The 27454-nt window shown below is 37.3% G+C and overlaps 1 protein-coding gene and 1 pseudogene across 11 annotated transcripts in view; both read left to right on the forward strand.

The window, feature by feature from the left end:
• TANC2 (tetratricopeptide repeat, ankyrin repeat and coiled-coil containing 2) overlaps positions 1-27454 on the forward strand; it is a 471869-nt gene that overhangs the window by 217917 nt on the left and 226498 nt on the right. For all 11 annotated transcript variants that reach the window (XM_034942670.3, XM_034942673.4, XM_008963747.5 and 8 more), the window contains 2 exons: positions 20150-20298; positions 26912-27098. In XM_034942670.3, coding sequence (XP_034798561.1) covers positions 20150-20298; positions 26912-27098 — 336 coding nt within the window. The remainder of the gene's footprint in view (positions 1-20149; positions 20299-26911; positions 27099-27454) is intronic.
• LOC106633995 (dnaJ homolog subfamily B member 6-like) lies at positions 8622-9429 on the forward strand (annotated as a pseudogene).

The following is a 27454-nucleotide window of genomic DNA, read 5'->3' on the forward strand; positions in this document are numbered from 1 at the left end:
TCTAGTTAACCTGCCTGTAGCTTCTCCAAGCCAGGTGCTTCCAGTTAGGGCATATCTGAAGCCTTTCCTTTTTTCTATTATAAAACTTTCCCATTCCTGTGCCTGCCTTTGGGTCTCTGCCAGATGCAGGTGATTGTGGCTGACTCCCCTGCTGTAGCAAGTGCTGAATAAACAGGCTTTTCCTGTTAATATTGGGGTGATCTTCACTTCATGCCCTTTTCACATAATTACACTGTTCTAAGAATATGTATGACTTCCATGCTTGAACATACATACACAAAATAAATTTTTAAATAATCAGACTTATTCATATAAAAAAATTAAGTGATGTAACTGGCTTCCTTATGCTTTATGAGAACAATAGCATAGCACCGATGGTAGTAAAAATGACAAGAACACTATTTCACCTGGAACAATAGCTGCTATAATTCCACTCTACAAGTTCTTTCTTTTACTGGCCTGGGTTAACACCTTCACCTTAGCATCCTCCCCTACAGCCACTTGTGCCATTCTCTTTTGTTGGTACCTTATGACCTTCATGACAGCTGCCATGCTGTCACTGCCAGTGACGAAGGCAGATTTTTGACATGACTTTGGCATCTATTAATGTCTTAGTGATGCATAATTTTCCACATTAATTGATTTGACTTAGTCATCTCTTGGCAGTAAAGCTATGCAGGGTGAGGTAAAGCCCTTTTCTGGTATATTCTTTCAATTCTTTACAGTACTTCTAGTTTTACAGCTCTTTTGTTACCCTCATTTTCTTACAGCCTTATACTACCTCCACTCCACCTACCTTTATCCCCACTTGGAGAAACTTGAAATCTGTTTCCTGGAATTAAGTTGGAAAACACAAAGTTTCAAAGTGTTCCCCCCCCCAAATTGTTGCTCCTACGAACATTAAATAAAGTTTCTGTATACATTTAGGGACATGCTTGAAGAATTGAGAATGTAATCTTTGTCCATCTCCGTTTCTGGTTTAAGAAACCTGATGCTAGAGCTAATTAATTCCTTAGCATATCATCATTATTTCTCCCAAATTTGGTGTAAATAAAGCCCCTGGTAACCTGCTTTGATATGTCAGTATTCTAGAGTAAATGCGGAGATTCCCCTCTCCTACTCTAACTACTTTTACATTACATAAATATGTTTGTATGTTAGCAGAGCAATATATAAACACAAATACCTGTAATATAGATTTCTATAATTGCATTTATATAAATGTAATTACATATATAAATGTGTTCAGAAGAGAAGGTCAGTGAGGTCACTATATAAAAATGAATGGTATTGGTACATTCTAGCAAAGAACCATTGGAAAATTAAATCCAAAAACAATTTAATTTACAACAGCATCCAATATCATAAAATTATCAGAGATAAATTTAGCAAAATTTGATCAAGACTTGTACACTAAAAATTATAAATAAACATTGTTAAGACCAATTAAAGACAACCAACAGATTTCTCATGTTTATGGATTATAAGATCCAATATTGGTAAAATAGCAATTTCCCCAAATTGAGTGAACATAATCCAAAGAAAAAAACTATTTGTAGACATTTGCAAACTAATACAAACATGCAAATGACCTAGAATACCCAAAGCAATTTTTCAAAAGGACAACGAAGTTTAAAGCAATTTTACAAAAGAATAATAAAGTTAAAGGACTTATTTTTAAATAAAAATGTTAGGGAAATTAAGTGGAGAAACGGACATTGACCCTTACCTCATACCATACACAAAAGTTAAGATTTAGCTGAGGCTGAAGGATTGCTTAAACCTAGGAGTTTGTGACCAGCCCTGGCAACCTAGCAAGATCCGGTCTCTAGAAAAAATTTAAGAATTAGCCAGGTGCAGTGCTGTGTGCCTGTAGTCTCAGCTATTCAAGAGGCTAAGGCAAGAGGATTGCTGGAGCCCAGTAGTTTGAGGCTGCAGTGAGCTATGTTGGTGCCACTGCACTCTTACCTGGGCGACGGAGTGAGACCCTGTCTCCCCCCCGCCAAAAAAAAAAAAAAAAAGATTTAGACCTAAATGTAAGAGCTAGGACTGAATCTTTGCAACCTTGGGGCAAGCAAAGATTTCTTGGATAGGACATGAGAAATGTGAGTCATAAAAGAAAAATGTGCAAAATTGGAGTTTACCTAAATTTAAAAGTTTTGTTCTTCAAAATAAAGTGTTTAGAAAATGGAAAGTGGAGCCATAAAATAGGAGAAAATATCAATGTACATATACCTGACACCCTTGATCCAAAATAAATAAACCCTTACTACTAATTAACAAGAAGACAACTGAATTTTTTTTGGCTTGAAACAACCACCATTTTATTATGACAACTGAAGTTTTAAAATGGATGAAATATTTGAACAGTTGTTCACAAAAGAAGATGTAAGAGTGGTCACTAAACACGTGAAAAGATGTTCAACACCATTATCAGGAGAACTGCAAATTAAAACCAAAATGAGATACCACTGTGTATTTATTAGTATAACTAAAATTAAAAAGGCTCTCACTGCCAAGTGTTGGCGAGAATATGGAGGAACAGGAACTCTCATGCACAGCCTGGGAGAGTATAAAGTCACCAGTCACTTTGGAAACTGACAATTTCTTGTGAAGCTAAAATTATAAACTTTATAACTCAGCCATTACACACCTATGTGTTTTCCAAAGAGAAATTAAAATATATGTCCACTTAAAGGCTTTACGTGAACATTTATAGCACTTTTATACATATCAGCCAAAAACTGGAAACAATACAATGTTTATCAGCAGGGAAACAACAAAATGTGGTATCCATACAAAGGAATACTGCTCAGCTATGAAAAGGAGCAAACTATTAACATACTCAACAACATGACGATCTGTAAAACAGGCTGAATGAAAAACCAGACTAGAATACCTACTGTTTAATTCCTTATATAACCTATTTAATTACTTATATAAGCTTATGTAAGATTATAGAAAATAGAAACTAAAATAACAGAAAAAAGGCCGGTTGCGGTGGCTTACGCCTGTAATCCCAGCACTTTGGGAGGCTGAGGCGGACGGATCACAAGGTCAGAAGATCGAGACCATCGTGGCTAACACAGTGAAACCCCGTCTCTACTAAAAAATACAAAAAATTAGCCGGGTGTGGTGGCGGGCACCTGTAGTCCCAGCTACTCGGGAGGCTGAGGCAGGAGAATGGCCTGAACCCGGGAGGCGGAGCTTGCAGTGAGCCGAGATCGTGCTGCTGCACTCCAGCCTGGGCGACAGAGCAAGACTCCATCTCAAAAAAAAAAAAAAACAAAAACAAACAAAAAAAAACAGGAAAAAGATCAGTGGTTGCCTGGGACTAGAGTTGAGAGTGAGTTTGCCTGCAAAGGGACACATACAGACTTCCAGAGAGTAATGAAAATGTTCAGTATCTTGATTTTGGTAGTTTTACCAGATGTATATATTTATCAAAATTTACTGAATTGCGGCTGGGCACGGTGGCTCACACCTGTAATCCCAGCACTTTAGGAGGCCGAGGTGGGCGGATCACTTGAGGTCAGGAGTTTGAGACCAGCCTGGCCAACATGGTGAAACCCCATCTCTACTAAAAATATAAAAAATTAGCTGGGCATGGTGGCACACACCTGTAGTCCCAGCTACTCAAGAGTCTGAGGTGGGAGAATCGCTAGAACCCAGGAGGTGGAGGTTGCAGTGAGCCATGACTGTGCCATTGTACTCCAGCCTGGGTGACAGAGTGAGACTCTGTCTCAAAAAAAAAAAAAAACCCCAAAATTTATTGAATTGTATATGTTATATAGGTAATAGTTTATTATTTGCCAATTATAGTTTTAGAAAGAGAAGATCAGTAGATGAATAGGAAATGGAATTGAATCTGGAATAAGATAGCAACTAGATGGTAGTGAGTGAGTAGGAAAATGACTAAGAGAATGCTTAGATTGAGCAGAAAATATATGGTAAGAAAAGCCACTAGAATTTTATCATAGTCTGCCAAGTAAGTTATGGTTGTATTTGAGTCAAATACCTAAAAATTAAATGCCTACAATAATGGTACATGAGAAACCACTCCAAAACTTACAGCAACCAAAAATAAGCACTTTAAAAAACTCATGGGCTTGCAAGTATTGGTTGAAATGGCTCTGATTCGTGCTGTAGGTTGGCTGGATGGCTCTAGCATTCAAGTTTAGCTCATCATCTGTGATTGTTTCTGGGTTCAGGCTGAAGGGGTATCAGCCAGGAGCTTCTCCTGGTGTATCACCAGAGCACAAGAACACAAGTTAAACTGTACAGGGACATTTCAAGCCTCTCCTCGTAAGATCGCATTGTCCAAATAAAGTCACTTGGACAAACCCAAAAAAGTTTTATTGTGGGAAGTATAAATAAACATAACCCCAAGGTACTTCTATGTCCCTATCCTCCAGTTTCAACAATTATCTCTATTTTGCAACTCTTGTTTCTTATATTTCTTCCCTCTTCTATTATGCTCAAGGGCACTAATAAATATGGAGCAGCGCCTTAAAACCAACTGCCCTGGGCCAGGTGCGGTGGCTCACGCCCGTAATCCCAGCACTTTGGGAGGCCAAGGTGGGCGGATCACAAGGTCAGGAGATCGAGACCATCATGGCTAACACGGAGAAACCCCATCTCTACTAAAAAAATACAAAACATTAGCCGGGCGTGGTGGAGGGCGCCTGTAGTCCCAGCTACTCGGGAGGCTGAGGCAGGAGAATGGCGTGAACCCAGGAGGCGGAGCTTGCAGTGAGCCGAGATCGCGCCACTGCACTCCAGCCTGGGCGACAGAGCAAGACTCTGTCTCAAAAAAAAAAAAACAAAAAACTGCCCTATGGGTGCACATAAGCTAGAGGTGGTTGCTTTGATTCTTGAAAAGTAGTGGGCATTGATTCTCACAGCTAGGAGCTCAGTTTTGGAAGGATGTGGAAGAGCTTCCGTGCCTTTTTCAACATTTGTTGTGACAAATTGCGGCCCCTGCTTTTAGCAGCTGCTTATTTTCTAACATTCCTCAGAAAAATGAAAAATTCAGGTAATCGTTCGAGAACTAAGAAACGAAAATATAGCCAGGTTTGCTTTGGCAGTTGGGCCAAACTAATCATTGTTTTTACAACTCTGTTAAAGAGAAAGCATGAGTTTATTTGACTAAATATGGCACAAATTTCTAAGTCTTGAAATAGATGAGAATAAGCAGTTTATAATCAACAAATCAGAAAATGTAAACAATCTGATGTGCAAATGCTAAAAGAATGCTGAGAATTAAGAGAGTCTGGGGAACTAGAGATATAGTGTTTGTGTATTATTTGTGTGCAGCTTGCCATGTTAGGAATACAGATTAGGAATTTGGATACATTGGCTATTAGACATTCATTTCTTGGCACAGTTTTAATCATTGTTTAATCCCTGTGCACACTGGCTACCTTAAGTAGAAGGTACTTTTTTCAAATGTTGTAAAGTGTAAACCATCTCTGACTGGAGAATTGGCATCATCAAGAAAATAATGACCAAAATATATTCTGAAATATTCAGTACCTGCTTTTTTACAGAATCCTCTTTTTGAGGGGGCCTGTATTATATTTATCACAGAGTTTAATTTACTGTGATTTAATTAAACTTTATTTTTTTATTTCCCCCATGAGACTATAAACTCCTCAAGAATAAGGGACTGTGCTCATTGTATCATCAGATAATTCTGCTAGATGCTGTTAAAGATAAAAATATATTAAGTAGCTATTTAGACAATTTGTACTTAATAATCACAGTTTTCTTGTCAGGATGATGAAATGGTTGAGAACATAGGCTCAGGAACCAGATTGCTTGGACTTAAATATTGTCTCTGTTACTTAACTAACTCTGTAACCATAGACAAGCAAGAACTTAATCTTTGTGTGCCTCACTTTTGCTATTTGTAAGATAAGAAATGTCGTGAAGATTAAATGATTTAATACATATAGTGCATTTAGAAAAGTACAGTAATATCTCAATAAGTTATTGTTACAGTCATCACTACTACTACTAATAGTACTATCAACATTATTCCAGAAATAAACTTCAAACACGGTTTTAAAATAATATTAAATATGCTGCATTTAGTCAGTTGTGATCAAGTCCTGTATTTATGTTGAATTGGCAAGTCAAACAATTTGAACCTACAAATTGTTCCCTCTGCTCTTTTTCCCTGACTCTACTGTTCGATGTCAAACTCATCCATTAATTTCAAGTACACCCTCCTCTAAGAATCCTCTTCCATCCCTTTCCTCCCCTCACCCTCCCAAAATAAGGATAATTGTTTTGTCTTTGTGCTCTTCCTAGCACTTCCTTTAATTTACAAAATATTTCTTCTAGGCTGGACATGGTGGTTCATGCCTATAATCTCAGCTCTTTGGGAGGTCAATGCAAGAGGATCAGGAATTCAAGACCAGCCTGGGCAACATAGGGATACTACATCTCTTTAAAAAAAAAAAAAAGCCTGGGTGTGGTGGCACATGCCTGTGGTACCAGCTACTCAAGAGGCTGAAGTGGGAGGATTGCTTGGGCCCACCTGGGAGTTCGAGGCTGATCGTGTCACTGAACTCCAGCCTGGGTTGACAAAGTGAGACCCTATCTCAAAAAAACAAAAAACAAAAATAATGGCTTCCCTCTCTCCTTAATGCCATTGCTCCACTTTAAGTTGTTAGCTGATATGAGAAGAGTGGTCAAGTAAAGTTGTTTGTGATTTGTTGGAAGATGTTGGAATATGTTTAACACTCAATGGGAAAAACTCATCTGAAAGCACGAGTATGAATTTGAGAAAGACTAATCTTTTTTATCAAGTTTCCCTGAGGACAGGCTTCAGTAAGATCCAAAATATAATTGGAAAGATTCATTTTAGATAGGAAAAGGGACAATATTGCTGTTAAAAGGAGGGAAGGATGATAGAGTTGATGGGTTCAGGACAAGTATTACTATTTAAACAGTATCACTATTTAAAAGGATGAATGATGTATAGGCAGATTTATATGTTTGTGTTATCAGGAAGCTGAGAAACTTTCTAGTCTTTTTGCCTCATCCTCCTCCAATCCATTACCCTCAATGCAACCAGAAGAACCTTTATTATATTCAAATCTGATTGTGTCCTTCTCTAAGAAGTACTTACTTCATGCTTTCAGAAAATATTTCTTGAATGCCTCCTATGTGTTAGGCACTGAGAATATAGTAGTAGAAAAAAGTAGGCAAAGGCCTGGCATGGTGGCTCACACCTGTAATCCCAGCATTTGGGAGGCTGAGGCGGGTGAATCACCTGAGGTCAGGAGTTCGAGACCAACCTGGCCAACATGGTGAAACCGTGTCTCTACTAAATATACAAAAAGTAGCCGGCCATGGTGGCAGGTGCATGTAGTCCCAGCTACTAGGGAGGCTGAGGCGGGAGAGTTGCTTGAACCTGAGAGGCAGAGGTTGCAGTGAGTCAAGATTGCACCACTGCACTCCAGCCTGGGTGACAGAGTGAGACTCCATCTCAAAAAAAAAAAAAAAAAGAGTAGGCATAGTGATTTAATTTAGCTCCGAATTAGAGGGACGTGTGTGTTCCTACTAAATTTGCAATGTCACAGAGCCGCCTCTTCTTTCTGCTTACTCTTCTCAGTAGAGAGGAGGGAGAATAAATAAAGATACTCTTTATATAACTGCCCATGGTTTGTTAGTGATACATATCTTTAATGGTCTTCTGATAATAACCTGAATTTACCCAGGGTTGATGTTGGAAGGGCTTCTGTCCTCTTGCTGTTGGTCCTCTCTCTAAACTAGCTCCCTGTAGGTTCAGTTGGCCTAGTGGAAGGTAGATGAACCTGAGTGGTATAGACTACCCTCTACAGTCTCAACTTTGGGGCCTATAGGCACAGGCGTGAACTTCTTTCTAGGCATGTTGAAAACCATGAACCAGGTGAGGAAGGGAGAAAGTTGTATTGTCATGCCTACTGAAATGGAACATTTCAACAAGCCAGCAGGGAGAAAGGTAGTCCCAGAGGTCTGTATTTAAAATGCGTCTTCAAGGTCTTTTGTTCATTGCCCTGTGGGCCCTACTTGCCAATTCCAGGAAATTTCACTTGACACCGACACCTCCTACCACCTTAAATTCTGCTTTGTCTGGTAATAATATTGCCTCTCGGAATGACTGAACCTCCAAGGACCACATTTAGCAGGTACAGCCCCCTCTCCAAGTGGATTCACCAGCATCTGTCAACCAGAAAAGCTGGAGAGATCTAAGGTTGTTGCTGTTTCCCTTGCTCTTGGCTCCTCACTCTTCCCTTGTTATTCGGTGGTTACAGAAAATGAAGCATCACTCCTGTTCTCATCTACCTTCAGCTTCCAGTGTGCTTGCCTCGTGTCACTACCACCCTTATTTTGACAGTTGTATCACTCCAGTGAGGTGTAGGTAGTAGGAGGAAGAGAAGTTGAGAACTTGTGTTCTGGCTGTCATTTCCACAGAATTCCTAAATAGCCAATTTAAAACAAAGGTTTTCAGAGGAAAGCGTGGGGTGCCACCACTGCCACCAGCACTGCTGTGCCAGAGCCGAGCCCTGCCTCCCCTTCTTCCTGACACCACCGCTCATGTCCTCCAGCCTGTTCCTACAATCTGTTGAAACTTGGTAGAATACTATGAAGTTCTAGGCATGTAGAGACATGCCCACCTGGCTCCCCCCGCTCCAAGGTTATTAAAGAGGCATATTGGAAACTGGCACCAAAGTGGCATCCAGATAAAAATCCTGAGAATAGAGAAGAAACAGAAAATTCCGACAAGTAGCTGAAGCATATGAGATATTATCAGATGCTAAAAAATGGGACATCTGTGACAAATATGGCAGAGAAATTAAGTGGTGGAGGAGGAGTTGGAAGTCATTTTGACAGTTCGTTTTAGTTTGGCGTCACATTCCTGTAACCCAGATGATGCCTTCAGGGACATTTTTGGTGGAAGGGACCCATTTTTATTCAACTTCTATGAAAACTCGTTTGAGGACTTTTTTGGGGAATCAAAGGGGTTCCTGAAGAAGCAGAAGCTGAGGAACAGTCATTTTTCTCCACCTTGATTGGATTTCCATGTTTTGGAAGTGGATTTTCTTCTTTTGATACGCGATTTGCTTCATTCAGTCATGAGGTCATGGAGGCCTCACTTCATTTTCCTCCATGTTATTTGGTGGTAGTGCCATGGGCAGCTTCAAATTTGTATCAACTTATACCTAAAATAGTTGATGGCAGAAAATCACTACAAAGAGAATTGTTAAAAAGGGTCAAGAAAGAGTCGAAGTGCTTACCGATAAATGGTGAGGAGCAGCTGCTACCCTTGCATAACAAGTAACTCAACACACTCATTTGAACAGAAATGTTAAACTATAACAAGCACCATTGAGGATTAAGGAACATTTCTTTGAAGATTTCAGATGAATTCGACTTTCTTTTTCATTGTGCCTAATCTAGAGTATTTATAAACAGCTCATTGGAGTCCCTATTTGTCTTAAACTTTTGAATTTATTGATGAGGCCACATAATAGGACCTTTTTTTTAAACTTCAAAATAGTAAATCTCTGTATGCACTTTGCTTTCATTATTAAATATACTCTTAGTTGAACCTTGACTCATGAGTAGTGGTAGGACAAGATTGTACACTTAACACCAGCATGGATCTGCTTTTCCATTGTGTCTGAAATGTGAGCCAGGTGTAGTGTCAAGTGACGTTAACATTGCCAGCATAAATCTTCCACAGAAATAATTCCTATTTTTTTCTGTCAAGTGAAGTTAACATTGCCAGCATGGCAGCATGAATCTTCCACAGAAATAATTTCTATTTTTTTCTCTATTTAGTAGCGCAAGTTATTAATGCATTCGTCGTAATACATTTCTAGTTTAATATAAATTAAGGATGTTTTCTAGTTGTGGATGAATGCTAGCAACTTAGTTTTGACAGTGGTTTAAATTAGTAATGTTAAGCTGAAATTTAAAAACTAAAGTTTGAGAGGGTCGAAAATTTACCTGCTGCGTATAATGCACACTCATTATTCGAGTGATGGGTACACTGACAGTCCAGACTCCACCACTGTGTCATGCATGCATGTGAGAAATCTGAACTTGTATTCCCTAAATATATAAAATATTTTTTTAAATTTAAGTAAATCTGGTAAACTGAGTCTTTGTCATTTGTTTTTTAAAAAAAGAAATGCAAATGTGTTTGGTGCAGTCTTTCCTGAGTGGGAAAAAATAGATAAAAGTTTTCATTAGTTGAAGATCTATTTAAAACATAACATATTTCATATATAATTTCCTTGAAATCTCTTGATTTCTAAAATTATGTCTTTATAAGACAGGAACTTTAAATGAAAGATCTAAATGTTTAGAGTAGTAAGTTTGCTGATATTTAGTATCCCTCATCTGAGCAACTTAAATAGTATTAAAATATATAGCTTAAATATGTAGCGTTATTTGTTTTTTTCATAATTCTAGACTTGTTTCTTAGAGTAAAAAAGCATAAACAAGTATTGTTGAGAATATTGTTTCATTCTCAAGGTCAGTGCCCTAAGTTTTTATTACATTTTTTGTAATTTTGTAAAAATTATAAATACAGAAAGGAATGCAAATAACAATTATGCCTTGCTATGAAAATTTATGAATTGAACACAAATTAAGATATTGAATGTTTTCAGCAGTTCAGAAGCTTCCTTCATGCTTCCTCTGCATCATTATCCTCCCCTTACAAACATACCCACTGTTCTGACTGCCATCATCAATTATTTGTTTTACCAATTTCTGAACTTTATATAAATAAAATCATTTAGTATGTATTCTTTTTTTTTTTTGGAGATGGAGTCTTGCTCTGTCGCCCATGCTGGAGTGCAATGACACGATCTCGGCTCACTGCAACCTCCGCCTCCCAGGTTCAAGCTATTCTCATGTTTCAGCCTCCCGAGTAGCTGGGATTACAGGCGCCTGCCACCACACCCGGCTAAATTTTTTTGTATTTTTAGTAGAGATGGGATTTCGCCATGTTGGTCAGATGATCCACCCACCTCGGCCTCCCAAAGTGCTGGGATTACAGGTGTGAGCCACTGCGCCCAGCCCTATGTATTCTTTTGAATCTATCTTCTTTTGTTCAGTAATATGGTTTTTTTTTTTGGAGGGGGGGTTGGGGACAGAGTGTGAGACAGGGTCTCACTCTGTCACCCAGACTAGAGTACAGTGGTGCAATCATGTTTCATTGCAACCTTGAACTCCCAGGCTCAAGCCATCCTCTTACTTTACCCACCTGAGTAGCTGGGACTACAGGCGTGCACTACCAGGCCTGGCTTCTTTTTTAAAAAAATGTTTTTGTGGAGCTAGGGTTTTGCCGTGTCACCCAGGCTCGAATAGCTGGGACTACAAGCATGTGCCACCAAACCCGGCTAGTTTTTGTATTTTTTTTTTTGGTAGAGAAAGGGTTTCACCATGTTGGCCAGGCTAGTCTTGAACTTCTGACCTAAAGTGATCCACCCGCCTCGGCCTCCCAAAGTGCTGGAATTAAAGGCGTGAGCCACTGCACTTGGCCTTGATGGACATTTTCAACTTGGGCTATGATGAACAGTTTTATGAACATTTGTTATGTGTCTTTTGATGCACCTATTAGTATACTTTTCCTTTTTTATATACAACTAGTAGTGGACTTGCTGAGTCATATGGTTTCTGTAAAATGGCAAACATTTTCCAAATTTGAAACCATACATTTTTTAAATGCCAAACCTTTTATCCAAATTTGATGCTACCAGTTTACATTCCCATCAGCACAGCAGTGTTTCAGTGTTCCTTTGCCCCCTACTGTCAGATGCTATTTTGTTTGTTTTGTGTGCCATTCTGCACTGTACATGTGTAGCAGTATCTCATTGGAGTTTTGATTTGCATTTCCCAATAATATTGAACACCTTTACATGTGCTTATTAGCTATTTGGATATTCTCTTTTGTAAATCCTGTATAGATCTTTTGTCTATTTTTTAATTGGATTGTCTTTCTTTTTCTTGTTTATTTGTAGTAGTTATCTCACTCTATGGCTTGCCCTTTTACCTTCTTAATGGTGTCTTTGGTGAAAAGATTGACTTTGCCAATCTTTTTTCTTAATGGTTGTTGCCTTTTGGGCCTTTCTAAGAAATATTTACCTAGTTCTAGGTCATAAAGATACACTAAAAGGTTGTTTTCCAGAAGACTTATTGCTTCGCTTTTTACCTTTGGGTCTATAATCTATATGAAACTTATTCTTTTAAGGACAGGATTTACTTTTCCATATGGATATCATATTGATCTGTCACCAGTACTTGAAAACACTCTCATGTTACTGAAACACTGCAGTGAAACTTTTGTTCTGAATCAGGTGATTATATATAGAGAGAGATCTGTTTTTGGATTTTAAACTCTGTTCCATTGACCACCTTTTTATCTATGCTTTTGTCTAGCTGTGTCTTAATTACTTTAGCTTTATATTAATCTCGATATTAAGCAGTATGCCCTTCTCTCTCTCTCTCTCTCTCTTTTTTTTTTTTTTTGAGACAGTGTCTCACTTTTGTTGCCCAGCCTGGAGTGCAATGGCGCAATCTCGGCTCACTGCAACTTCCGCCTCCCAGGTACAAGTGATTCTCCTGCCCCAGCCTCCCGAGTAGCTGGGATTACAGGCACCTGCCAGCACACCCGGCTAATTTTTTGTATTTTTAGTAGAGACGGGTTTCACCATGTTGGTCAGGCTGGTCTCAAACTCCTGACCTCAGGTGATCCACCCCCCCGCTGCCTCCCAAAGTGCTGGGATTACAGGCGTGAGCCACCGCACCCGGGCTTTCTTCAAGTCTTCTATACTATTCTTGGACCTTTCCATTTCCATGTAAAACTTATAATCCCTTAGTCTTTATGGTGATATATTCCTCAACCAGATTTCTGGGAGCGTAGCCTAATGCGTAAACACACTGCTTACAAAGAGCCAAAATAAAACCAAGAACTACAAATTTAAATAGTTTTAATCAGCGTAATGCATGAGTGCTGTATGATTTATTTTGTGTATCACAGTCTCACAGAGATTGTTTCTCAGCAACCAGATATCTGTTTCTCATACCTCAAAGTTGTCGTCATTATTAAAGAAGTTACAGAATTCCATTCAAGGAAAGTACTGTCTTTGTTTAGGGACATACCTTAATTGGAGTGTATTGTGTTATGAAGATGAGACCCTCTTCATATCACCTGGATGGTCATGGATGAGACAAAAATATAGGTCAAATAATTGATATGATGACTTGAGAAATTTTGAGAGTTTTGAGCAAATTCAGTGGGCAGAGGGGAGCTGGGGACTGATGCCTGGCAATATGGTGAGAGACTGGACTTGGAGATGACAGTATAACTTAGGAGTAAAGAGCCTGAGGTCTAGAGCCAGATTGCCTGGCTCAGCCACTTACTAGCCATATGAATTTGGTAAGTTACTTATTCTTTGTATGCTTTATTTTCGTTATTTGTAAAGTATGAATAATATTGCCTACCTTGTAGGGCAGTTTGATGATTAAATTAGTTAATATAGGTAAAATGCTTAGGAATAGTACCTGGCGTGTGCAATTAATTAGAGTACAGACCTTACTCAGATTTGGTTAATGGTATAGTTAATTGCCATATATAGCTAGCTATTATTATAGCTAATAAAAGTTATAATCTGCCCCAGAAAGAGAGAACAACCACCAAAAATTATGTTTTTCATATATATATATATACATATGTGTGTGTATATATACAGACACATACACATGTGTTTTTTGAAGAAATGTTCTAAGTGTGATGAAAACTATAAACCCACAGATACAAGAAGTTCAATGAATCCTAAGCACAAGAAACATGAAGATTTCACTAAGACACAATATGAAACTGCTTAAAACTAATGATAAAGGAAAAACTATTAAAATCAGTCAGAGAAATCACAGACAGTGGAGAAACAAAGATGACAGCACACTTCTCTTTGAAAAAAAAATTCAAGACAGAAGACAAGTGGGGCAGCATCCTTTTTTTAATTCTTTAATTTTCAAATTTAGGAATAGCATCTTTAAATTACTGAGACAAAGACACTATCAACCTAGAATGGGTATACCCTGAAAAAATATATTTCAAAAATGAAAGCAAAGTGAAGGTTTTCTCAAACATATAAAAAATGGAAGACTTTATCACCAGTTGACTTGTACTACAAGAAATGTCTAAGAAATTTCTTCAGGCAAAAGAAAATTGATACCACATGGAAATTCACAGAACTATACACAAAATGTACCCAAAAAACCCCAACCACAACAAATGAGTGCAGGCAAAATCTGACAAAATCAGGCTGGCCAGGGTGACATGCACCTGTATTCCCAGCATGCTGAGGGTGCTGAGGTTGAGAGGACCACCTGAGCTCAGGGGTTCCGGAACAGCCTGGACAGCAAAGCTGAGACCCCATCTCTTAAAAAAAAAAAAAAAAAAATCTGGCTGGGTGCAGTGGCGTAGTCCCAGCACTTTGAGAGGCCTAGGTGGGCAGATCACGAGGTCAAGAGATCAAGACCATCCTGGCCAACATGGTGAAACCCCATCTCTACTAAAAATACAAAAAATTAGCTGGGCATGGTGGTGGGCGCCTGTAGTCCCAGCTACTCGGGAGGCTGAGGCAGGAGAATCGCTTAAACCCAGGAGGCGGAGGTTGCAGTGAGCTGAGCCCCACTGTACTCCAGCCTGGTGACAGAGTGAGACTCTGTCCAAAAAAAAAAAAAAACTGGCAAAATCTGAATAAGGTTTGTAGTCTAGTTAATTGTATTCTCCCAGTGTCATTTTCCCATATAACTCACTGTGGTTATGTAAGATGTTACCTTTGGGAAAACTGGGTGATGGGTACATGGTTCTATCTGTACTGTTATGGGGTTTTCGTATTTATTAATAACAGCTATACTGAAATGTAATTCACATACCAAAAAATACATCCTTTTAAGATGTACACCTCAGTGATACTTTAGTGTATTTACAGACTTGTGTAACTATCACCACTAATTTTAGAGCATTTTTATCACCCCCCCCCCAAAAAAAAAAAGTCCCGTGCCCATTCACAGTCACTCCCCGCACAACCTAGTCCTAGGCAATGGCTTGTCTACTTTTTATTTCCACAGATTTGCCTATTCCAGACATTTCATACGATTGGAATCACACAATATGTAGTCTTTTGTGTCTGATTTTCTTAGCACAATACTTTCAGTGAGTGTTCTTTTATTTTATGGCATGTATCAGTATTTCTTTTTTTTTTTCATGGCCAAATGTTCCCTAATGGGAATATATGACATTTTATTTATCCATTCATCATTTGAGGGACAGTGGGGTTCTATTTTTGACTGTTATGAATAACACTGCTATGACCATTCATGTACAAGTTGATGTGTGTTTTCAGTTCTTTTGGGTATATGCCTAGGAGTAGATCTGCTGAGTCACCTGGTAACTCTATGTGTAACATCTTGAGGAACTGCCAAACTATTTTCAAAGTGTCTGCACAATTTTACATTGCTACCATTATTGTATGAAGGTTCCAATAAATTTCACTATTTCTTATTGCTTGTCTTTTTTGTTTTAACCATCCTAGTGGATATAACTTGATATCTCCTTGTGGTTTTGATTTGCATTTCCCTTAATGACTAATTATGTCAAACATCCTTTCATGTACTTATTGACCATTTGTATACCCTCTTTGGTGAAATGTCTATTCCAGTATTTTGCCTATGTTCTAATTCATTTATTTGCCTTTTTATGGTTGAGTAGCAGGAGTTCTTTATATAGTCTGGGTTCAAGTCCCTTGAACACATGATTCACATATATTTTCTCCCATTTAGTGGGTTGTCTTTTCACTCTCTCGATGGTATCCTTTGAAGCATGACACTTCTTAATATTGATGAAGTCTGATTTATCTGTTTTTCCTTTTGTCACTTGTGCTTTTAGTGTCATATCTAAGAAATCATTGCCTAACCAAAGGTCACAAAGTTTACTACCATGTTTTCTTCTAAGAGTTTTATAGTTTTAGCTTATACATTTAGGTCCACAATACATTTTTAGTTAATTTTGATATATGAGGTAGGGCTTCATCTTCATACCTTTGTTTGTGGTTATCCAGTTGTCCCAACACCGTTGAAGTGACTATTTTTTCCCATTGAATTGTCATTGCATCCTTGTTAAAAATCATTTGGCCAAGGCAGGAATGGTGACTCATGCCTGTAATTTTAGCACTTTGGGAGGGTGAAGTGGGAGGATTGCTTAAGCCCAGGAGTTCAAGACCAGCCTGGGCAACATAATGAGACACCATCTCTACAAAAAAAATTTTAAAAAAATTATCCAGGCATGGCGGTGCATACCTGTAGTCCTAGCTACTCAGGAGGCTGAGGCAAGAGGATTGCTTGAGCCCAGGAGGTCGAGGCTGCAGTGAGCCATGGTTGTACCACTGCATTCCAGCCTGGGCAACAGAGCGAGACCCTGTCCTAGAAAAGAAAAAAAAGATCAACTGACCATAATGTAAGAGTATTATTTCTGGACTCTCTATTTCATTGGTCTATTCTGATGCCAGTACCATACTGCCTTGATTAATGTTGCGTTGTAATAAATTTTGAAAATAGGAAATGTGAGTCTTCCAACTCTGTTCTTCTTTTTAAAGGTTGTTTTTTAATTTTGGGCCCCTTATATTTCCATATAATTTTTATGATCAGCTGGTCAATGTCTGCAAAAATAAGGGAAGAAGGAAAGGAAGGAAGTAAGCAAGCAGCTGGAATTTTGATAAGGATTGCATTAAATTGGTAGATTGATTTGGGGAGTATTGATATCATAACAAAATTGTCTTCCAAACCATGAACATGGAAAACCATAATGCACCCTCCCCCCTGCAAAAAAAGAAGATTTGATACACACAATATGGATGAAACTCATTCTAAAATACACATTGCCTCCAAAGACCAGACAATCTTTAAAGTATGTCAAAGAATTTTCTTAAATTTTTTTAAATCACTTTCTCTGTTCTTAAAAATTAAGAACCCAATAACCCTGATAATTAAGCACTGATTTCTCTCTCTTAAGCTACCACTATTTCCATTAAATCCTCCCTTTTAGTGATCTTCAAATGGCCCTATTGTTAATTGTAATGAGGGGGAAAAAGGCTATCTTTATTCCACTGGCCAGACTTTTTTCTCCTGGTGAATTTTCATTTTGCAGGCAGAGAGGTTTTATCGTAGCAGTTACTTGCAAGTGGGAAGTAGAAATGAAACAAAAAGGGAAGAAAAATGGTAGTATTTAAGGAAGAATGCAGAATCAACGTACACTAAGTAGGAAAAAAATGAAAACGCGTGACCTGGTGACATTTTAAGCATATTTTAAATGAAATAGTTTGGAGGGGAGGACCTGGCTTTGTGTTTCAATATACAGTATTTGAATACACTATTATGTTGGTGCAAAAGTAATTGTGGTTTTTGCCATTACCTTTAATGGTGCCATAATGGCAAAAACCTCAATTACTTTTGCACCAAACTAATAAATTCCTGCAAGTGAGAAGCTGTTCATCTGGTCCTGCAGAGCAACTTCAAAATATATTTCAGATATTCCCACCTTTTAAAAAAAATTATTATTTATTTTTCAGACAGGATCTTGCTCTGTTGCCCAGGCTGGAGTGCAGTGACATGATCATGGCTAACTGCTACCTCGGCCTCCTGGGTTCAAGCAATTCTCCTGCCTCAGTCTCTTAAGTAGCTGGGACCACAGGCGTGCGCCACCACACCCAGCCAATTTTTGTATTTTTTGTAGAGACGGGGTTTCACCACGTTGCCCAGGCTGGTCTTGAACTCCTGGGCTCAAGTGATCAACCTGCCTCGGCATCCCAAAGTGCTGGGATTTCAAGCATGAGCCACCGCGCCTGGCCCCACCCTTGTTTGTTTTCAGAAGTAACTATTTTTAATTTATTTTAAAATAGGAAATGAAAGTGGAATAGGGAAGAGGTTACTGACAGTTAAGTCTGTAATCTAGAAACCAGAAAGGAAGTGCCTCTACTGTTTCTACTTTATTCCACCAGAAATCCTGGCATACTTTAAGGAAGAGGAGACAGAGGCAGCCGTTGATAATCTAAGACTTAAGATGGAGGGATTCGCAATTAGGTCCCTGTCTGTTATTTGAGAAGCCCCCACTAATTCATCTACTAGGCCTTTCATAATGTGTAAAATTTTACTCAAGATCAACAAATAAGAAAAGTTCAAAACAAATGTAATTGCCAAAGATAGTTTTTTCGTATCATAACCTGGTATCGGATTTCTTTCGTTATAGAGTGCACGACAGATAATATATTAATGTCATCCTCAAATGATATTTTGAGACGAGGTAAGTAAATAGGAAAGAAAAAGTAGATTTAGCAAGGTTTAAAAAATACCAGTCAAACCAGATGAAAAGGACCTGGTGTGGTAGCAGTATCTAATATAGCCACTCAAAGAAGAATTCTTGAACTTCTTTCTGCATTAGTACTTGGAAGTACTGAAAGTAGTAATGTAAAAAGGGTTGCAGTTATCTGTCTCTTAAGAACCTCCATTCAATTACCTTACTTAGTGTTTACAACATGCTTTGTTAAGATTATTGAGATTAACATACTATGAGCAATATGCCTATTATTACAAGTTATCTCTTATTCAGACATTCTCACCATTTGTAATATTTCTTTCCAGTGAGGAAGACACTGTGTTGTGCTCATTGGGAGCATAGATTCTGGAGTCAGGGAGCTCAAGTTCTAATCCTGGCTCTACCATTTACTGGTTGTATTACTTTGAGCAAATAATTTAATGTATCTGTGCCTCTATTTTCTCATCTGTAAAATGAGGTTAATAATTTCTACCTTAGAAAGTGGAATCTAAAGTAATGAAGGTTAAGCTAATATATGTAAAGTGTTTACACTAGTGACTTGTACATCATAAGCATTATGTAAGTATATGCTAAATAAACATATACTCTTATTTTCCATATAGATTATAAACTTTTCAAAGTCAATGACTATATCTCCGTGTTGTATAAATTCTCGTAATCTGTTGTTAACCATGTACATAGGAAACACTTATTATCAGAGTAACTTTGTAGGAGACAGTGAAATAGAGCCCCAGAATATCTAGAGGTCTGGAATCTACGATGAGAAAAATTTGCAAAAGATTAGTTAGTTTAACCTTTAGGAGGGAGGAAAGTGTTACTCATTAATTTGAAGAGACCAGTTTTGCCTTTTCATTTTATCAAGGAATAAGAAGCTTTCAATTGTTCTTGAGAAAAAAATAAGTATCTAAATGTTTATAATATAAAAATAACCCTACTGATTCTCTTATTTCTGTTCTGTGGCAAAGAAATCTATTTATGTTGCCTCTGGGAGGATAATAGGAGAGGAAAAATAGAGCCTTGTTTTTCTACCTTGACATACATTCAGTGAGAGTTTTGTAGAGATTTTTCACAGATGGAACTTGAGTTCAGTACTAATACACAAAAATACACATATACCCTATCTCTGACCCCCAGCTTGTGACTTTATTAGAGAAGTTGATATAAATGTTAAATGGAATAATAACAATGCAAATCTTACCTTCTTAGCATTTGGAGTGGTTTACTGTGTAATACTGAATATCCTAAACAATAGGATATGATTGTGTTTTGTGATGCTGTTGTTTTGGCATCAAACCGTATGACACTTCAATTAATGCTTGTAATGCTAATGGATATATCTGACCCCGTAAAAAGATTTTTGTAATGTCCTTTAAAATCTGTGCTACTGTGGATTGTTACAAGGTGAGATTAAATGCTCTGAATTTAGAACAAAACCTGAATAAATATGGACGGTAAGTCAACCTAACACAAACAGATACTCATTTTAGGTAAAAAATTTTTTCTGCCTCACATTTATAATCATTTTGAATTCCCTGGCTCATTTTTATTTGATTCGTGTAAATTTTTTACTTGGAAGCGAATTTATATTGGGAGTGAGTAGTCCAAGAAAAACCTCATAACTTTGTAATTTTTGAGTTAAAATGTGAAAACTAAAGAAATGACCAAAGTGAATGTACAAATAGTTGCAGAACTAGACGATTTTATTTTGAAAGATTCATGTTCTTCAATGCCTTCTTGTTACAGGTGATGCTGAACAGGAGCTTGGCCCCCCTCCATCTGTAGATGAGGCAGCAAACACACTCATGACTCGTCTGGGTTTCCTCCTTGGAGAGAAAGTCACAGAAGTTCAGCCAGGTGACCAATACAGCATGGAAGTACAGGATGAAAATCAGGTAAGCTGTTTGCTGTCACCTTTGTGAAACATGGTGTGAATCAGCTTATTATGCCAGAAATAATCCCAATTGTTGAATGCCTTTTGAGGCCTAGAATACAACTTAACTTTCCATAATCACTATTATTTCTTCAGTTTATGAACAATCTTTTAGCTTTAGTCTTAGATTTAACAACCCAAAAAGCCACTTTTAGGTTTTGATTGATTTAATGAATGAACGAGCAAGCCAACAAATAAAATTGACACGTATATAAGCACTGCACCCCAAATTTGCAGAATATACATTCTTTTCAAGTGCATGTGGATTATTTACCGAATTGGTTATATGCTGAGCCATAGAGCAGGTCTTGACAAATTTCCAAAGATTCCAGTTACTGTGACCACAGTGGAATTTATCAGTTACAAAATGATAATTTAGAAAGTGGGATCTAAAAGATTACTTGGATCATTAGTTCAGATTTTCTACTTTTCTGAAATACACATTTAAAACTAATATTTCTTTTTAAGCACATCTTTAGCAATATCCTACAAGTTTTTTTATACTTAGTTTTTATTCCAATTTAAAATATTTTCTCATTTTTTTGTGATTTCCTCTTGGACTCAAAGGCTACTTAGAAGTATATTACTCAATATCTAAATATTTGGGGATTTTCTAAGTATCCGTCTCAGAAAGTTAAAAAAATCTACAATTTAAAAAATATTTTATAGTTTTCTTTCTTTTTGCTATTTTCATTTTTTTCAGTTTAAATGTAGCAAAAAAAAGTACTAGAGTCGGATTCATTTATATGATCTTAATCTTCAGCGTGAATGTCTGATAGTGAAGCGTTTTATTCAGGAGATGACAAATTAATTTTAAATTGCATATTTTATTAATAAATATTAGTGAAGAGTCTATATCACATACTACTTTTGTTACAATGAGATATACAAGGATTATTTGAATACATTTATATATTGTGTGGATAAGTTCAGATGTTCCAGGGCGCTGTCCTCAAGCCTCACTCCTTAGGTTATTGGTTTTGCTAGCTGCACATTATTTAAATACTATCTTAACTCCCAAATTATCTCTAGCCCTGCCTTTTCCCCTTTACTTGAAATTTGTATATTTAGCTTCCCACATTATATTTTCTACCTAATGTTTAAAATGTATCTCAAACTTAACATGTCAGATTTCTCCCTAGAACCTGTGCCTTCTGCAGTGTTTCCCATATGAGTAAATGGTATCACCTACTTGCTTAGGACAAAAGCATTGGAGCCATTTGACTTCCATCAGACCCACATTCACTCTTTCAGCAAATCGTAGACCCTGTCTTCAAAATATGTACTCAATCTGATCCCTTCTCACTATTCCCACTGCTATACCCAAGTCCAAGCCACTGTCATCTTTTGCCTGTACTACTGCAATAGGTACTAGAATGTAAGGCTGGAAGGCTGGGATTTTTGCCTATTCTACCCGTTGCCGTATCCTCTGCCCCTAGAACATTACTGTCATTACTAGGTGCACAGTGGGTATTTATTATATGAATAAATGGTCTCCTAATAGGTCTCTGTGTCCACTCTTGCCCCCCTGTAGTCTGTTCACACAGTAACCAGAGTGATCCTTGTAAAATATGAATCCAATTCTGTCACTTTGCTTGTAATCTTCTACTGTATTCCCATCATACTTAAAATAAAATCTAAAATCTTTACTGTGGCCCAGAAGGCTACACCTGATCTAGCCACTTGCTACCTCTCCTACATCACTTCCTACCCCTCTCCCTTTCACGCACGGCTCTCCAGCTACGTTGGCCTCCTTGTCGTTCGCCAGACACATCAGCTATATTCATTTTTACTGGAATGTTCTTCCCCCATAACTCACTTCCTCACTTATTCAGTGTTCTGCCTAAATGTTACCTCCTCAGAGAGGTCTTACTTAATTCCTCTTCTAATAATTGCACCTGCCCATCCATATACCCCTATGCTTCTACTTTATTTTTTCATAGCTCTTACCATTAACTGATATTACATTACATGTTTAGTTGTGGGGTTGTTTTACCTTATGACAAGAATGTATGTTTCATGATGTCAGAGCTGATGATTTTTTAAATCAATTTACATTGTAACTATGTCAATATGCTGTGCTCTGTGAATAAAAAATGGGAACAATATTGTTGAGGGATTTTTTAAAATTGGGAGCAATAAAACATCTATTTCACCTTTCATTTCTTGATATTCATGTCAAGTTAAAATGTGACTGTTATAGTAATGACCAGGTAACTTGATGTCATATCTTATAACCCGAATATTTTTCAAGGACTCTGTCATTTCTACACAGCTACATTTCCTTGGATGATAAAATTTGTACTTGTTGTTCTTGAGATTCTGCATGTCACAGTGATTTCTGCATAAAGTCACAAGTCTATGGAGTGCACCTTACTTGTACATTACTGAATAACATAATCTTAAGTAAATGAGTAGTATCATTGATTTAATTAAAGCAATGTGGTGTAGTAGAAAAGCCATTGAACCAGGAGGGAGAAAATTTGTGTTCTAGTTCCAACTCTGCCACCTACCATTTTGTAAATTTGGACGTGTCACTTAACCTCTCTGAGCTTTATATTTTTCATAGGTAATAATAACTGACATTTATTAAATACCTACTGTGTACCAATTATTGTACTAATTGTTTTACTTGCACTATTTTGTTTAAGCTTCTTCACAACCCAGTGTGGTAGAGTTCATTCATATTCCAATTTTGAAATAAGATATGGAAACACACTGCCAGAAAGTGATGGAATGGTATTCATACCCAGGCAGTCTGCTTTTATAATCTATGCACTTAACAGCCACACCATACTGTTCCAGTGTAATGTGAAATAATAACACCTGACAGGGTTGTTGAAAGGATCAAGTTAAATCATGAATATGAAAGTACTTTGTAAGCTGTAAAATGTCATATAAATAAAAAGTATAAAATAATATGCAGTATAGTTAGTATATAAATATATGCAGGAACTGTGTGATTTGGGGGAAATTACATCATAGCTTTCGTACTTTCATTGGTTTCATTTTCACATTTCTTAAGTGGGGGAAATAACATACATTATGCCTCTCATACCAGGTTGATAAGGAGTAAATGAGATAATATATAAAAATATTTTTAAATTGTTAAGCTTTATACAAATGTAAAATATTAATAATGAAGCTAAATGGTAGCCTTCTTGCAGTATAATATACACTGGAACTATCTTGGAACCACACAAGAAAGTGGCTAAATTGATCATTTGAATTTCTGGTCTCAGGAAGATTATGAAGAAGTAGGAGGTCATGTTAATTTGGTGACTTTTTTCTGAGCTAAACAGTATATTAACAAAGATAAACTGCTATGCTTAGGAAGATCATGTAGTGATGATATTCTCAAAATAGTAATGACAGAATCTAATGCAAGTCAGCATACATCATTTTTCTGCAAAAAAAACAAAGCATGAAAGTGATATTCACCTGACCCCTTTATTCTTTCAGTAGTTTCCAAGGTATTCATATGGACCTTATGAATTTCCTCTTTAGCTTCTTATGTTGTGTATTTGTAGGACCTTCAAGAGATCCAGATTTGGAGCTTTCTTAGGATCCTTCTGGAGAACATTAAGGGCAATGGGAAAAACACTGAAAGGTTTAGGAAGTGCAGTGGCTTAAATAGACGTCCATTTTAGCCTACAGCATGAAGAATAAATAGTTGTCTTTCTCTAGCTCATTAACTAGTCTCCTTAAGTAAATATGAGGCCTGCCTTTTAAGTCATAAGCCATGAACAATTTTCTGTTTTCTAAATGGCTTGATATTTAAGCTTTGCTTTTACAGTTAAAGCTTTTAAGGTACATATTCTGTGATATGTGCTTTATTTTGCACAAAATAACTTAGAGTAAAAATAAGTAAGTGCTGTTTGGGCTTAACCTCCACATTGTCTATATTATGCATATAATATGATTTTCTTTCACAAAGAACAGAATGAGAATCTTAGAACAGAAATGAGTTGTTATAAAAGTAATAGATTCATATCATAATAAAACTTTTCTTCTTTTTTTTTTCTTTTTTTTTGAGACAGAGTCTCACTCTGTTGCCCAGGTGGTAGTGCAGTGGCACGATCTTGGCTCACTGCAACCTCTACCTCCTGGGTTCAATGATTCTCATGCCTCAGCCTCCTGAGTAGCTGGGAGTAGAGGCATGCACCACCACACCCAGCTAATTTTTGTATTTTTAATAGAGATGGCATTTTGCCGTGTTGGCCAGGCTGGTCTCAAACTCCTGGCCTCAAGCAATCCACCTGCCTCAAGCCTCCCAAAGTGCTGGGATTACAGACATAGGCCACCATGCTGGGCCTAAAACTTTTGCAATATGGAATAACTATAGCTATATCTAATGTAAAAGACCTGAGTACAGTTCATCTACTCACATGTGTCTCAGACTGGGAGTGGGAGGTTAAAAATCGTTTGCCACATTTCTAACCTGAAGGATTCCAATTCCAATTCAATAAGTCTGGAGTGGGGGCTCAGTATCTGTCAGTTTTGTAAGAGAGCTTGCATGTTTGTTTTTTCCATGTCACAAGTGATATTACTGTGTGCCTAGTTAGGAATAATTGCTCTGTAAGGGAAAAAAGATTTTAAGGTTAAAAAAAAAAAATCATTGCTCTGGTAGACCAGCATCATATTATAAAAATAGAGATTTTAAAAAATTGAAACTCTCCTCTTCTCTGGAGAGATAACATATAGTAGAAGAGAAATTTGGATACATTTGAGAGCTTACTGTGTTGTTAAGAAAAATCAGATTCTAATATTATTGATATGATTGAAAAGATTTACTTTGTTGGAGGGTAATGAGAATGTCACTTGTTTTTGGTTGAGTCAAATGTATCTTTTGTAACCTGGTTATATTTAAATTAAAATCAAAACCTAGATTCAACAGAGATGATTAAACACAAGGGACTGCATCTAGGAATCATCTTAGGATGAGTCGAAGAGCCTTAATATTCTCATAGCTAGTTATCAACACATTCTCCAGTTATTAAATTTTAGCAGAAAGAGTATGAATAGAGACTCTATTTGTAAAGAAGTTGAAAGGCTTCTTTTAAATTTAACATTTAAAGATGTTAAATTTATCATTAGTGCGTCTTCAAGTAATTTTGCTGCTGATCACTTAATAATTTTAAAAACGATAAAATGTTGGCCGGGTGTAGTGGCTCACACCTGTAATCCCAGCACTTTGGGAGGCTGAGGTGGGAAGTACACATTCAGGAGTTCAAGACCAGCTTGGCCAAGACGGTGAAACCCCGTCTCTACTAAAACTATAAAAATTAGCCAGGCGTGATATTTGGCGGCTGTAATCCCAGCTACTCGGAAGGCTGAGGCAGGAGAATCACTTGAACCTGGGCAGCAGAGGTTGCAGTGAGTTGAGATTGTGCCATTGCACTCCACCCTGAACGACACAGTGAAACTCCGTCTCAAAAAAAAAAAAAAAGGATAAAATGTTTTTAGTGTTTGAAAAAATATACTTTTATTCACTATTGTAGTAATTTATTTGTGTAGAAAGAGTTGAAGAAAAGTGAATTGTCATTAAATTAGGTAAATCAGAATATATTACCACCAACCTTTTTAGTAATTATTCATTCCTTCACATCAAAACTTAAAAAGTAAATAGCTTCAAGTGTAAGAATCATTCAGGATACAAAGTGATCTCAGGCTGTAATGCTGTTACAGAGAAGTTATTTAGGTTTGTATTAAACTAATATTAATTCTGTTTTATTAGACAAACTTTTAGAATAAGGCATTTTTCTCTGCATTCATGTATTGTCTCTGGACAGCTGCCTATGTATCGAAAAGACACTTCCTTGCATTAAGAACTTTATTTCTTCCCAGCTGTAGAGATTTTTTTTCCCCTTCCATCTAAAGAAAATTATTGGCTGGGTCCAGTGGCTCACGCCTATAATCCCAGCACTTTGGGAGGTTGAGGCGGGTGGATCACCTGAGGTCAGGAGTTCGAGACCACCCTGGCCAACATGGTGAAACCCCATCTCTACTAAAAATACAAAACTAGCCAGGTGTGATGGCGCATGCCTATAATCCCAGCTATTTGGGAGGCTGAGGCAGGAGAATCGCTTGAACCTGGGAGGTGGAGGTTACAGTGAGCCAAGATTGTGCCATTGCACTCCAGCCTGGGCAACAAGAATGAAACTCCGTCTCAAAAAAAAAAAAAAGAAAGAAAGAAAATTATTAACAAGGCAAAGTTCCAGGTCTTCCAAAAAGTTTTATTGATTGCAAGGAAAACTTGCAATAGCAGGGAGAACTTGTGCTTAATAAAAAATTTCTCTATTCTGTTAATGAATGGCAATGATAGGGTACTTGTCACTGGAAATTTTGTAGGCAGAAAAACTGGCAGCAGTCTCTGTTAATGTTAAGTTCATCAAGTTTCACATTAATTTGTAGACCCCAAAGTCCTTATCTAAGAAAGCAAAAACAAATAGAGCCTAATAGATGTAAAAGCTATGCATGTAGTTTTTTTTTTCATCAAAGCATTTATTTTATCTTAAAATATACTTGAACAGCTGATCAGGTTATCTTACTTATTCATGATTCCAATTTTTCAGACCTCAGCAATCACCCAGCGGATAAGTCCTTGTTCCACTCTGACTAGCAGCACTGCCTCTCCACCAGCCAGTAGCCCCTGCTCTACACTCCCACCCATCAGTACAAATGCAACTGCCAAGGACTGCAGCTATGGGGCTGTTACTAGTCCAACCTCTACCCTTGAAAGCAGAGATAGTGGCATCATTGGTGAGTTGGTTTTTATATTGATAATTTTGTGTCCTTTTTTTCCTTTTTAAAATAATTACAAAAGCTTAAGGTTTTTAAAAATTCTGCTTTTGAATTGTTGAGATGTATATATAAGACTTTCCTGGTCTTTTTAATGATGCTGGAGAGAGAAACCTAAGGGTAAACAAAATGAAAGGTATTCCTCCCTACTTAACCACTCCTTATCAGGATATTCCCTGATAAGAAGGAGTGGATTTAAAAAAAAAACTTCTGTCCACTTCTTCCTGTAAATGCACGTACATCAACTATCTACCAACAGAAGTAGTTCAGAAAAAGTTCATTCCTTACTGGTATAGTCGAGAGTTTTATGAAAGAAA

Source organism: Pan paniscus, chromosome 19 (assembly GCF_029289425.2).
Source record: "Pan paniscus chromosome 19, NHGRI_mPanPan1-v2.0_pri, whole genome shotgun sequence".
Classification (NCBI taxonomy): Eukaryota; Metazoa; Chordata; class Mammalia; order Primates; family Hominidae; genus Pan; species Pan paniscus.